This window comes from Cololabis saira, chromosome 16 (assembly GCF_033807715.1).
Source record: "Cololabis saira isolate AMF1-May2022 chromosome 16, fColSai1.1, whole genome shotgun sequence".
Lineage (NCBI taxonomy): Eukaryota > Metazoa > Chordata > Actinopteri > Beloniformes > Belonidae > Cololabis > Cololabis saira.
In genome coordinates, this window is record NC_084602.1 from 19,302,073 (window position 1) to 19,316,341 (window position 14,269).

General features: G+C 39.9%; 1 protein-coding gene across 1 annotated transcript; it reads right to left on the reverse strand.

The window, feature by feature from the left end:
• Positions 1-440: 440 nt before the first annotated feature.
• grhl3 (grainyhead-like transcription factor 3) lies at positions 441-9,204 on the reverse strand. The gene is made up of 15 exons (XM_061743141.1): positions 9,075-9,204; positions 7,478-7,652; positions 7,330-7,379; positions 6,281-6,545; positions 5,955-6,194; positions 4,905-5,016; positions 4,689-4,783; positions 4,115-4,273; positions 3,941-4,016; positions 3,732-3,841; positions 2,930-2,955; positions 2,745-2,830; positions 2,562-2,647; positions 2,354-2,418; positions 441-1,153 (listed from the first exon to the last, which is right to left on the reverse strand). The coding sequence occupies exons 1-15, from the start codon at positions 9,089-9,091 to the stop codon at positions 1,036-1,038; spliced, it is 1,680 nt and encodes a 559-aa protein (XP_061599125.1). The 5' UTR covers positions 9,092-9,204; the 3' UTR covers positions 441-1,035.
• Between the last annotated feature and the right edge of the window lie 5,065 nt (positions 9,205-14,269).

Below are 14,269 nucleotides of genomic sequence, written 5' to 3' on the forward strand. Positions count from 1 at the left end.
CTTTGACTAATACAAGCAGGAAAACATTTAAATGGACCATTCTACATCCAGATTCATGTATAATAAATGAGACAAACACAAAACACATCATACATTTTCTTTATTTTCTTACAAAAGGGGAAAAAATAAGACCGATATAACTGCTAAAGCAACAGTATATTCATGAAATAATGCAAGGATTTTGAAATGATGCATTATGTAAAAAGGAAATGAAATCCTCCAAGCTCTTCCACACAAATACACATGCATATTAAGAAAGGCTTCTGGCAACCTGAAGATTTATGGGAATTTGAGCTGTTTCCAGAGAATTCACTGGTTACACCATATGGTAAGGAAATGTCCAAAGCTTTAAGCTAAAAAATGGCCAATACTCATCATCGTGTGGTTTTTGTTTTGTTTTTTTTGGATGGAAATGTTAGACTTTTGGTTCTAAATGATATGCGGCGGCTGTCATTTCCTGAAACAAACAGGAAATGGCAGGAAGATGCTTTTGGCAGTAAAAAAAACCTCAAAATGAGAAGGATCTCAGATTGCAGGTAAGAAAACGCACCAGTGGATTTGCAGGAGAAATGATGAACATGCTGAAAGGAGCAAGACTGATGTTATTTAAAAAAAAATGCTTAAAAAATAAATCTCTATATACAATTGTAAGCTTATGCTTTGCACAATTCATGTTCAAAGCTCAGAAAAAATTGAAATTCCTTACAAACTTTTGGAAAATTGACATGCAACATCAATTTTAGACAGTTAATATTAAAATCTATTTACACATAAATGTACAGGGTTTCATAATAACTGCTCTTACATTATATTATTAAAATAACAAACCACAACAACTTGACTGAACAAGATTGCCATAATCAAGAAACCGTTTAGCATTTTTACAAGACGTCTGGAACTGTGCAGACATCTGCTCTGTCCAGTTCTGTTCCTGGTTTTGGCAAGTCCACAGCGTTCATTGTCCCTACGGGGCAGTGCTTTTAAATGAGATTGTGAGAAGCAGCTGTGTTTGTTCATCCTTCAACAGATTTGTTTTCATACTTCAACGAGAGTGACCTGGAACAGACCGGTGGGCACTTCGGATATCTCGATGAGGAAAGCCGACTGGTTGCTGTAGTGTTCAATGATGTTGTCGTCCATGTTGATGAAGATCCTGCAGGAAATGCAAGGACAAAGTTACTTCAGGAATTGTTGAAAATCTACCTGAGGTGAAGTGGTTAAAGAAAAAACACTGAACCAAAAAGTGCTAGTCACTAAATGCACGATTCCCCTCTTGTGTGACAGGCCACCAGATTTCTTGCAGAGGTTAAGCACGGCATGTCAGCTTGGGGGAAGCTTCACAAGGTAAAAAATACGAGGACGTTCATCTCCTGCACCGGTAGGGGTAATAAATTGGGTCACTGGCAACCTTCCACCTCCCCTTCATGAAAACTAACCTTTATGTCTCTAAGGCTTTAATGCTTGAACTAACCAGCAGCTCATGCATTCTGCCTGCAGGGACAGGGCTGATTAAAGACAAGCGCAACAAGGGGAGGGAGGGAGCTGCAGGGGAATGCGACCCAACCAGTCAGCCTAGCTGCACCCCCTGCAGTGATAGTTGCCAGGAAGTGGCAGGAAAATCACCCAAAAGTGTTCCAGCTCCTGCGAGCAGGTCACAAGAGAGGTCCGCTGATATACCCTGATGTCATGCAGAAAAAAGCCCAGACTGTCACAAGCTCGGCAACTTTAGGCTATGACATCAGCTTTTACGTCCATAGGGATGAAAAAATACAGCTCTCTGGACTTTTTTTAAACTCAGCCAAACAGATCTTTAAAAACAACTTTTAGGACCTAGTATTGTAATATAAAAACCAAAAATCTCTTTGATAAGGAGAGTATTTAATCCAAAGCAGACAAATTCATGACAAGAATGGTCAATTTTCATGAATTCTACTGAGCTTCGTTTCATGTATTATTGTTTTTTGCTTGACAACCTTTACCTAGCCTAGGCCAGAGAAAAGGAATTCAGGAAAGTAATATCATTGCATGCCACTTGTTGTTGTACCAAGGAGCTGTGGTTAAGAAAACATAAAAAAATGGAACAATTGCCAATGACACACACGGGACAGCTTTCCATCATCTTTCTTTAGGAGGAGTGTGCAATTAATACATTCCAGAGGGCCAAGCCAGCGAACCTACCTACCCTGTCTGTCAACATGAGCTTGCTTAGGGGAGGATGAGAAGAAAGCCACAGCTTTAGCCCTGAGTTTATGCAAAACATCTATGTCTACGCGTCTTTGATTTATCTCATGCGTCAAGCCTATCGCACAATAGCAGTGGTAACGACAGACTCAAGGAATAATAAGATACTCACCCTCTCTTGCATTTTTTGTAGATTTTCCCAATGCTATCTTTTTGCATACCATACTTTTCTGAAATCTGAGGAAAGGAAAGTATATGAGGTTATGGTGAGAAAGAGGAAGAAAAACTGCACAAATGTGGGTGCTGGTCCCTATTTCAGACATCTGATTAAACAGAAACACGTTTATGGAGCGTCTTTTTGGTAATGACGTGACACTTACGGCTTCTTGTAGGCCCAACAGCGTTGGTGAGCTGAGCATGAGAGCATCAAACACCTCCTCGGTGCTGGTCCGCACATACAGCAGAACTAAATCATACAGGAAAAGTAAACAGTTAGTGTCAAAGTTAGTTTTTCTTTCTCCATTTTTTCTTTTTTTTAATCTGACTTGTGGTTTTCTGTCTACCTCTTTGCGGGTCTTCTCTGCGGGCCTGTTTGTTGGGTGGAGAGCTGCTCTGGTCTCTGTCTGGATACAACCGCTTGAAACAACTCCTGGAAGCGCAAAGCAAACATCCATGTTAAACAAACGCAGCTTCAAAATGACAGAAGATGATTCTTTTTATTTTTTTGCGTGTTTTTTGTTTTGCTTACCTTTCAGTATCGTCCACGGAAGGGGCCTGGTGAGAGAGGGAAACAGAGAAGACCAGAGATCTGATTAGACACAACTCCACTGATAAGGATGTTGCCTAATATCCCCCCTTCCCACATATGTCTGGGTGATACCATAAGAAAGAAGAATGATATCATCACCTTAAACCTGCATTTCCCATGACCTCTACCTTAGACAGAACCATATAAGCGTGGACACTGATGGGGACATGCAGATAGAGCCATCCAGTGCTTAATCATACTGTCCAATCAAAGCTCTGCATCACAGCTTGGTTCAACTAATTTTCACTGAGTGTAAATCGAATTTCCTCTAAAATGAATTTAAATCCAAATACAGGAGTATTTTTCATTATTCAGTATCTCCTTTCCCCGTATAGGCACTTTCACACACGTATCCCTCCAGATGTCACACTGTGGGAAATCTGGCCTGTCCAAACAGGACTCTCACCGCACTGTTTTTGCAAGTGTGTTGATTGAACTATAAGTGCATGAGGGCGGCGCGTTGTGAGTGCGGTGTGTTTTGTGCGAGACACCACTTGTTGCCTGGTTTCGGCGTCAATTAGCTCATCTGATCTCAAATCTGTGTTTAGCCTCACTTTCACTGACTTTACCCCCCCACCCCCCCAACCCCCCTCCCTCCCCCGACTCACATCCCACTTTTCCCACTGCATAGTTTCCCACAGTTTATTCCAGCTTTGCTCGTGCCTGTCCTATCACCTACAGGGATGAATATGTGTCAAGAAGAGTGCAAAGTTAATAGCTGTGTGGTCAGAGGTGAACCCACCATGCGCTGTAAGCTGGATAAGTGTGTGTCAGGAATGAAGAGAACTGGCTGGGTGATGTGGTCGTCCAGGGTCTTGAAGAAGGTGCAATCATTTCCCATGTTGACGATTGCTGAAGACGAAAAACAAAGCATGAGGATGAGCCATGTTACACTCTTTATTGATGTTTATGGGGTCTCCACGAAAGGTGCAGCTCGTTTTCTTAACTCACCGTTGGTATCATTAATGATCTTTCCCTTCCTCTTGGATCGCTTTCTCTCCTCATCTCGCATCTTCCTCTCTGCACCCTGAAGACACACAAACTTGCAGTTACATAACCGTCCTTCATTAATATATGGATTGTAATGTTTTGCACAAGAGGGCAAATACAGTAAAAGGGAGGTACCTTATCACAGAAAATCTTGACCTGGCAGGCAGCTCTGTGGAGGAGCTGATTGGATCCCGAGCTGTAGTCGTAAGTGTCGATCTGCAGGTTTAGAGGCAGGCCCTTCACTCCTTTCTGAGAGGAGAAGTCTGTGCTCAGGGAGTTGATTCCAATGAATATCTGAAGAATAAGAATTGTTATATCATAATGGGACAGGTTTTAAAGATACGTGCATATAAAAACCGAGTCTCGGTTTGATGCAAGAGCAGGAACACCTGCTGCAGCTTTGTTATCTTTATCATTTCCCATCTGCCCTCACTCGTTTGCCCCTTGAATCTGCAGCAGGTTTGGTGGCCACACCTAAACATTTGGACCACAGAGAAGCTTGCATAAGCCACTCTGGCTTTCGTCTGATGTGGCGACAACGGCCTTTGGGGAAAACACATTTCTTGGATTCCTTCCCTCCCGTCCGTGCCACTCCCTATCTCTCACTCTACTTCCCGTTTACTAACTTTCCTCTTTTTTCCCGTAAAATGCCATATAAAACTATATCTGCTCCTTTCCGTGTGATGGTGACGTGCAGACTTCTGTTTACCTTGGCCTCCTCATTGGGGTTCCAGACAAAAGACAGCGCGTTGAAAGCCACCTCCTCAATGTTGCTGATGCCAGTGAACACTTCTTTGAAGTCAGCTATTGAAAAGAAAAGCAAAAAAAAAAATAAAATTAATATCTGGTCGGCATGAAATGCTTCTTAGATTTCCAACTAGAGGATGGCTACATATATGTGGATCTTGGCGCGTGGCGAACATACCGATGTCAATGACCCTCTGCTTGACGGTTGGTTGGCGTGCATGCCAGTGGTTCCAGAAGCGGAGCTGCATTTCTGGGCTCTTGTCATTCTCAAACACAGCCATCACCACTGTCTGCAGAGGAAGAAAAGCATCAGAAAAGCTCAACATTAGCATTTGTCTGCTTGCATGTGACACTCTACATCCGCCGACATCTCTGAAACACCAACTCTCCATCAAGTAGCCTACCGATGCACTTCATTCATAACTCCAAATCCTTCCTTTCTTTATAACTGCCACCATTGTGTATTTTCTTATCCTTTGAGTCGACTGTCAAAGGCAAGGGCTGTACAAGGCTCCCCCACTATGGAGCCAAATCAAGGCCAAAAGTTTTGCTAATTTGAAAATAAAATTTGAACCTGAAAATTCTTTTTTACATTTTCAATTTTATTTTTTTCAGTATCAGATCTTTTTTTCAGTTTCACGTCTTTTTTTTTCAGTTTCACTTCTTTTTATTTCAGTTTCAAATCTTTTTTTTGGGTTTCCAATCTTTTTTTTCAGTTTCACGTCTTCTGAAAAAAAAATTTGAAACTGAAAAAAAAAGAAGTGAAACTGAAAAAAAAGACGTGAAACTGAAAAAAAGATCTGATACTGAAAAAAATAAAATTGAAACTGTAAAAAAGAATTTTCAGGTTCAAATTTTTCAATTTTTTCAAATTAGCAAAACTTTTGGCCTTGATTTGGCTCCATACCCCACCCCCCACCTCCACTTTTCTTTTTGAAATGCAGTTGAGCTGAGCCGCGTTGCATTCTCACCTCATCAGGCTATAAATTATAGACGCCGTTAAGGAGTTATTTTATGATACAATCCTAGATTAGTCATTAAGAGAGCTGTCTCCAAAGGAGGGACAGATATTTAAAAGGAGTTTGCTTGGAAAATAATGTATTTATTATTTGATGCCTGAAAATAAAGCAAATGCCTTAAGGGAAAGATTACAACAATAGTCACCTCTTTATGTAACACAGTCACAAATTAAACACTTTGGGGATAAACCTTTAATACCATGACTCACCTTGACTTTTGTGGCGGTGAGACAGGAACTGCTGTCCACTCCCTGAAGAGTGATGGGGTAGAACTGGCCCTTGTTCAGGTACACCATGGGCAGCTCGCTGGACTTGTGAGAGGACGCTGCAGGAGCTCCAAGGGAAAACTGCAACTCATTCCTCACCCTCTCCGGTGGGGAGCTGGTGTAGGAAGCCGAGTAAACGGGGCTGGAATGGTTGTCAGTGAATGGATCGCTGTAGTTAAGGGTCTGAAATCCAAACAGGGCATATGCATTAATGAGATCAGCTTCATGGGAAACAGGGATCAGTGTTCTAGTAATGCCGTTATGCTTACCTCAGCAGTGGGGTCTGGGAAGGGTCCGGCCTCCGGCCACTGGAGCAGCGTGTCAATGATGCTGTTGACATGCTTTTCATATGGGTCAGCAACAACACTGTTCAGGGTAGTGTACGTGTCTGAGGTGACAGAAGCAGAAATGGGCATGGAGGTAATCGGCTTAGATCCCAACACATCCTGGGGAAGGGAAGTGGAGGCATTTTCGGAGAGAATCTTCATGACATTGGCAGATGCCTCCAGTGAAACGAGCTCGCTGGCCAGGCCCCTGTCAGGACAGAAAGAAACGTTTGTAAGGTCACCATGACTCGGGGAAACTCACAACCTTAACGTCACTGACTGCAGAGAGATTGAAACATAACAGAAGCTCGATGGCAGTCTGTGCAAACGTGCAGCAGTCACCAGGAGCACTGATTGCGTCTCAGCATACACAGCTACTGCAAAAGCAACTTGCAGGAGAACAGGGTTTGAGTCTGGGTGGGAACTGTTTGTTTCTTAATCCTGCTTTTCTTACTCTGTGTTTGAGTTTCCTTATTGAAAGTGTTTGAGGGGACAACACTGAGCCCCAACAATGAATGACCTTCTCTCACCCACCTAACAACAGGGAGGACAGAGCCAGGAAAACAATAAATTGTCCTCCTGTTGTGAAACTCAGATGATAATATAGAAAGAGTAAATAAATTGAAGAACCAGGGATGGAGACAATAATCCCTCTGGCTGTTTGAGCAGGGTATTATCCACTAATTAAACCCCCTAAGGCCCTGCGTTTCCCAATTTATAAGTATTACTCTCATAAATTTCATTGAATAACATAAAATAATAATTTGCTTAGTTTATGGATTATGCAAACACTGTAGAAGTGATTACAAAAGAAAACTAAAATTCACTGTTTTTTGAAGACTTCATTTTAAGCTTAGAGGAAGACCTCATTTTTATGTTTTTGGTTGATTCTGCAGGGGATTTATGCACAAAATCCACATAAAATGACTCTTTACAACCGCAACGTTTACTGAACAGCTGTGTTTTATAGATCGCGATGTTTGTAGACCCACCTGTCTGTTGGCTTGTGGTTGAAGGCAACACATTTTGGCTCTTTTTGGCTCTGGAAAAGGAAAAAGATATCAGTCATCAGAGTAAGAAATTAAACTTGAGGTCAAGGCTCAGGCACTTTGTTGTTGTAGAGTCAGTTTTTTGTTTTACCCTGCACTGTTCCTGGAGCATTGTCAAAGCTGCTAGGCTGTCTGCTGGGTGAAGTCTGGGTTTGGAGAGGTTCGGATCAGCGCCAGAGTTGTCCAGGTAGGGCCAGGAGTCCATGATGTAGTTTGTGTGTGGATTATAGCTGAAGTTCTCACTCTGAAAGACCAATCCCAGAGTCCTACAGCAGGAAAAAAGAAATAAAAATACATTATTTGACTGACAGAATTTTTAAAATGAAAATACACACTGAAGAACAGGTAGAAATGTGTAATTGAAATAATTTTTTTAACGAGGGGTAATCTCTTAGTGAAGCAAGGGTTTTCAGAGGCGTTTACGCACGCGGGTTCCCCTCAGGGCGCTGCGCATACTTGCCCCTTTATCATGAAAGGTTTCGATTGCAAAACACAGAGGTGACACATCCCTCAGGAGCAGCGGTGTCAGAAATATTTAAAAATCCCTAAACATGCACAAGCATACGAGTAGTGTTTTGTCGTTTCAAGGAATTTGGAGGGAGAAGGCACTACATTTCTGCGTAAACTCTTATTATATGTGTAGATCTCACAAGAGATGACAGGATTTTCTCACTTCGTAAACAGAAACCCACAACTGCCGTTGAGATGAGTTGTGGTTTTCTATTCAGCTGTAGAAATAATTACGGCAAAGGATTCCTGGGATCTGATTTGTTTGGAAAGACTCACAGACAGATTGGATTGTAAACATCAGGCCTGCCAGGCTAAGCCCCCCTTTGGAGTTAGTCTAAACTAGCTGGGGAACAAATAGTTGCAGTTTAACCTGGATAAACAGTTAATCAGATGTGCTGACAGGAAGGAAAGACGGCACCCATTCACAGTCATGTGGAGAAATCCCAGCGTTTCTCTCCGAGACTGATCAAAGATTTCAAATAGCCACTCCAAGTCACAATTAAGCATGGAAACTGCATTTTAACTTATTTTGACAGCACTTTACACCAGTAATTTCCTTCTTTAGATAAAACAAAACACATCGGAAACCAAAGTCCTACACCTGCTGATGCACCTGTCTCGGCAGCCTTTAGCAAAAAAAAAAAAAAAAACTCTCCAAGGTGTTCTACATTTTATCTTAGAAACCAGCTGAGAGCACTCATTATTTTTACTCAGACACAGTTACAGTGAAGGTGGGCTCCTCTCTTGGGTTTCACCATTATGAAATTCAATGCATTACATGCTGTCATGACCCTCTGTCTCTGCCCAACACCTCCAGAAGAGATTCTCATTTCCCGGCCTTCTTTTGTGCTCTGAGGCCCCTAGGTTGGTGACAAAACAAGCCGAAACAGACCCGCTAAAGTCACACATTCAACTGTGTGTGCATTTGTTAAACCTATCCATATCAATTTTCTCTGTATAACACCCACTTTTACAAAAACAAGGATTTTTCACATGGGGGTCCCATTGCAAAAAAGAGTTAGGGTGGGGGTTTCTATCTGGTTCACTGACAAGAGCCACATACTGTATTACACCAACTAAACTGAAATGTTAAATATACGTACAACTCGGACCTTAAAACTAAAAAAGTGCACATTTACAGCTACAAGAATGTGAAAAAAAATCCTTAAAGAACTTACTCAGTCTCTTTGGTCATGTCTCCAGTCCAAGTAAGTCTGGATATGTTCCTTTAAGTTCAACTCCTTGCTGGTTTGAATGTTTTTCTTTCTCTGTGTCAGTCTAGCAAAGAGGGTAACGCCACACTGATGAGTCAAGTGAAGTAATTCCCTTTTAACAGAGCCCAAATGTATTCATGTCAGCACAGGGTTTTTCTCTCTCTCTGCTCTGATTGGCTGATAGCCCTGAAACAGGTGTCTGATAGTACAGGTGAGGGGAAACTTACCTGTAAGCATGTGCAACGGGGTGAATATTTGCATGACAGGGGGTTTTTTTTGCATCTCATTATTGGATAAAAGAGCGAGATTGGAGGATACCGGAAGGCGTGAAATGTTTGATAATGACTCTGAGAAAAGGGAAGAGACTCAGTTTTAACATGTTAATTGTTCTTTAGTATCATTTTTCACTCTCCCCCTTTACTTTCATGTCATACACAGGTTTTAGTTTCTTTACTTTCTAATTTAAAGCTTCTTTAAAATAAATGGTTTCAAGCCACTTTCAATCACTTCATCAACATTTTTTTTTGAATTCCCCTAATTTTCAAAGATGCATTGTTGTTTTTTTCTTCCATTAAATTCAGTACCTTTTATTTCCAAAATCAAACTATGAAAACAAACATTTCTTTTATAGAAAAACAATCCTCAGTGACTTCAGGATAAAGAAGACAATGGAACAAAAAGTTTAAGAAAACAGGTAAGAGGATAGTTACATAAAGTTGTCATTTAATATCATTCAATGTGTCAGATAAAAGTAGCTTTCATTTCCTATATATATATATATATATATATATATATATATATATATATATATATATATATATATATATATAATGGCAACATTTATCTACGTGAGATTATGGTGTTAATAGGTGAATGAGTCAAACAGTGTTAGTGCGTTTGCGGGCTAGTTTTTCAAACCATCGCTGCTCCAGTTCAATGCCACCAGCATAAAGTGTACAACGCCAGCTGCTACGGTTTTCAGCCATCCTTTCCCAGCTAGATGTATCGACATTTAACGCTATATATATATATATATATATATATATATATATATATATATATATATATATATATATATATATATATATATATATAAAATCTTCATGAGTTTATATGATCATACCAGTGTTCGTGTTGCTCTGACACAGCAAAAAGGGAATTTTTGGCAAAGTTGTTTTGAGCTTACCTCAAGTGTTAATGTTGTTATCACTCTCAATGCAGTAAATCACATTGTATAAAATAATTAATACATTTTGACATCTGAAGTGATAGTAGCTATAAAACTAATTAAAAGTATATTATTTCCCTCTGAAAAGTGGTGATGTATATTTAAAGCAATGATTGAAAATATTTGATCTTGTCAACAAATCAAAAAATATCTGCAAGAGTCGTTTTGCTCAGACTGTGTGATAAAGCATCAAAACTTTTGGCTTGATGAGTGAACTGGTGAAATGAGTGAAAACAAACCTTGCAGACAAGATAAAATCTTCCATTTCACAATGGGCCAGCTGTACAATGCAAACACTTCCTTGCAAGGAAAGCTGCAAACTTCATGTGCAACTGCCAGGAATGGCAAGGGTAATTAGGTCCATATTGACTATGAATGCACATTGCCGTTTATCTGTTTTTTTTTCCAGACATAGTATAGCTTAGTACCTAAGGGAATCTGGCAAGGTAACAAATAAAACAAATAAGGGTGCGTGCTGGGCCGCTAGCCCACGCAATCACGCACACCCGTAGACAACTACACACATAAACATACAGAGTGCCTGAGGCCAACTTGGCTTTCAATGAGAGTGAAAGAGAAAGAAGGGTTTTCGTATCACATACTATCACACATCTGGAGAATATATGTGCATGACAATCTCTGTCAGAGGCTGCAAGCAATCTCAGTTTCTGTCTCTGCACTCAGTCTTTCTCAAAATCGTACTATCTATCCCTCATTAGTGCTGATAAATTAACACATCAAAATGTTAAGCTCTTCTATCCTGACTTTAATCTCCTTTTATCGCTTTGTCTCTTGTTCTCTTAAACCGAGAAATAAATCTTTTAAGGCCCTGACTCATTCACCTTACATCAACTGCGGTATGTTCCCTGCATGTTTGCCATAAACCAGCACCTGAAGGAAAAGGAAATTTACCATAAACATGAAGTCAAATCTGAAAGACAATGGCTTAATGTTGGTGTTATCATGAAGGAAAATTGTTGCTGGAATATCTGCTACCGTGAATACAGAAGAGTAAAAAGCAGATATAGAGATTTCTTTCTTTTTTCTTTTTCTTTTCCATGAAATGATAGTCTTGCTGTTTGGGATTATCATTCTTTCTTTCGTTCATTCTTTTTTTTTCATTTTTGGTCTATCCAGAGTTTTTAGTTTTCAGTTGTCATGGCAATAACTAAAATAAAATATACAGTATATGAGCTTAATATATATACATACATATATATATATATATATATATATATATATATGTATAATTACTAATGTTAAAATTGATTAGCACCTGCCAATAGCACGATAAAACGCTTTCATCTGTTTTCTGTTTGTAGAAGTGTGACATTTAGAGGAGAGAAGATGACCAACAAAAAGGGATGTGAATAGTAGACATATCTTGGCTGAGTTTGAAACAAATCACAAGTGTTTCACTTTTCACTCTGTTTCATCTAACCGTGCACACATCAGTGAACATTTACTGAAGCAATGTGATCCCACAACTATTTAGTAACATTTTACACCTACTTTGGAATTTTAGAAGCATGGAGTTCCTGGAGAATGCTTCGGAAATGTGCTTAAATGGAAACATGGTTCAATGATCATTCAAATTAAGGTCAAAACAACCTTAGCAGTGCAAAAGCTGACAAGGAACCAATGTGACATGAATCAAAGCAGTTTTGAGTCAGAATGTTATATGTTTGCAGCAAAATTACAATTTATTTCAGCATTTTATATCAATACTTGGACGTCTATGACTAAATAGGTACGTTTTTGAAGCATATATGCATTAACTCACCTCTTGGCTCCTTTTGCATCAATTTAAAGTAATTTGCACAAAATTCAGTAGTTATTGACTTATAATAAGATGGCAGCTACTAGAAGGAGATGCTTGCACAAACAGTCCTGTTTGTACACTTTCTGTACATCTACTAAGTTAAGATTATTGTGGTTTGCCTGTAGGGACCCTATTCACTCTATAATTTGAGTGGAATGACACTTTTGAGTCTTGTCAGAAGCTTAAAAGAGCAATTCATTTTGAAGACGTTTGATTGCCACATGTGCTAACATCCTTTGCTGTTTTTCTTTTTGCAAACTCATATTTGATTCTAACTCAAAACTGCTTTGATTCACATTGTTTTGGTCCTTGATCAAAGTTTACTCCAATAGGTCTAGGGCTGATTTAACTCTTAAATGTTTTTTTACTCGGTTATGATATATGGCTCGCTGATCAGAGTAAGAGTCAAAGGGATAGAAGGATAAAGGTGATTTATGTCTGTTTTTATGATTTGCTCACATAATAGTAGAAAGTCTTTGTACAGACTCTTGTCCTAACTTAAAGGGGACCTATTATGGCATCTAATACCTATTTTAAACAGGCCTTGAATGTCTTAAAAACAAGCTTTTGATTGTTTTTGCTAAATAAATTAGAAATTCAGCCTCTGAGCCATGTCTTTATCTTCCCATTCTCTAACCTCATTATCTATGCAGGATTCTGAGTGGGCGGGGAGGCTATGATAATGAGGCTCTGTGCTGATTGGCTGCCTGAATGACGCGAAACACCGCTATGAAAAAATGGCGGGAGTTAGTTGTGGGCGTGATTTCACGCATCGGAGGCCAACCGATGTAAATCGCATTTTCATTACGTAACGAAAGGGACGGCTCATCTGGGCGGCTATACAGACCCTGCAGAATTTGTTTGCTTTCCTCCTTCTCTGAGTTGGCAGGCTGAGGGAAAACCACTTTATATATGTTAAAGCAAGAGAAAACATGTTTTTCATAATAGATCCCCTTTAACATTTTCACATTTGATTTAGCTCAAGTGTTAATGGCCCAATAGAAACCTCAGGACTGATCCCACAAAGTGGAAATGAGTGGATGTGAAAGATTCTTGAGTACCGGGTCATTTTGGTTTGCCGTGTACCTGTTGGTGTGCATGTGAAAGGGAGCATGCAGCCATGCATGGTGGCAAACAAACAGATGTCAACGCTGGCTGTACGCACGACTGCTGCTGAGAAGGGAGTGCTCGCATCGCTTCTCTCTCTTCCTTCTATCTCTCTTTCCACTTCTTCTATCTCTTCCTTTTACCTCATTCGCTCTGCCTCCTCCTTTCCTTTAAGACCGTTGAACCTATGATTTTATCTGCCCCGATCTATTGAAAAAAAAATGTAACTAACCCATATAATCAGATTTTTATAATGCTCTGCAAGATTAAATCAATTAGAATACAAGTAAATGTCTTTGTTCTTATCTTTGTCTTTGACTCACTACACATATCTGGCCATCTCTTTCTCTGCTGCTATTGATCTATTATCACTAATGTCTGGTTTGTCATGGAGGAATGTGTGCTCGGGGTTGCCAGAGATACAAGGAGCCCGGGGCCGGAGCTTCTCACATTGGGAAACAGCCTCGTGGAAACAGTGTGCACCTGTTGTCCAAACGCTGTGTCTTGTTTCAACGGCTCTGCCATTACCATCACCGCTGCTTCTTCGGTTTTCTATCGCTGCCTCTGAACTCAGCATAAGAATCAATTTGTGTCTACAATGTTTCCAACATCATTTAGTTCAAAAACCTCCTTTCTCAACTGATTTGTCACAGCTTTAAGTAGACTGTACATCTAAAGGTTATTCAGTTATTCAGCCACATATGACGTGTTGGTCTGGCCAGACATCTCGACTACAATCAATTGTAGTTCTTTGATAACCATCAGCAGCACAGAGAGACTTTTAGTGTGAAATATAAACATCACACGTCCCATATACTGATTTTTTCCCCTCCACATTTTCAGTGGTGGAGCTTTTTTGTAAGAGGACTAAAAATCAGATGTTTCATGCTTTTTCCAACTTTGTGTACAACGCTTTTATTTTTTATTTTTTTGGTTTCAGACCTGCATCTCATTCACCTAAAAAGTACAATTTAGTGCTAATAAGGAGGTGATTGTTATTTT

Excerpts from the sequence above, each read along its gene's own strand:
- grhl3 (XM_061743141.1), bottom strand. Across the intron at positions 4,017-4,114 it reads TCAAGATTTTCTGTGATAAG|GGTGCAGAGAGGAAGATGCG; the intron begins GTACCTCCCTTT and ends GTGTGTCTTCAG. Across the intron at positions 2,648-2,744 it reads CAGAGAAGACCCGCAAAGAG|TTCTGCTGTATGTGCGGACC; the intron begins GTAGACAGAAAA and ends TGTATGATTTAG.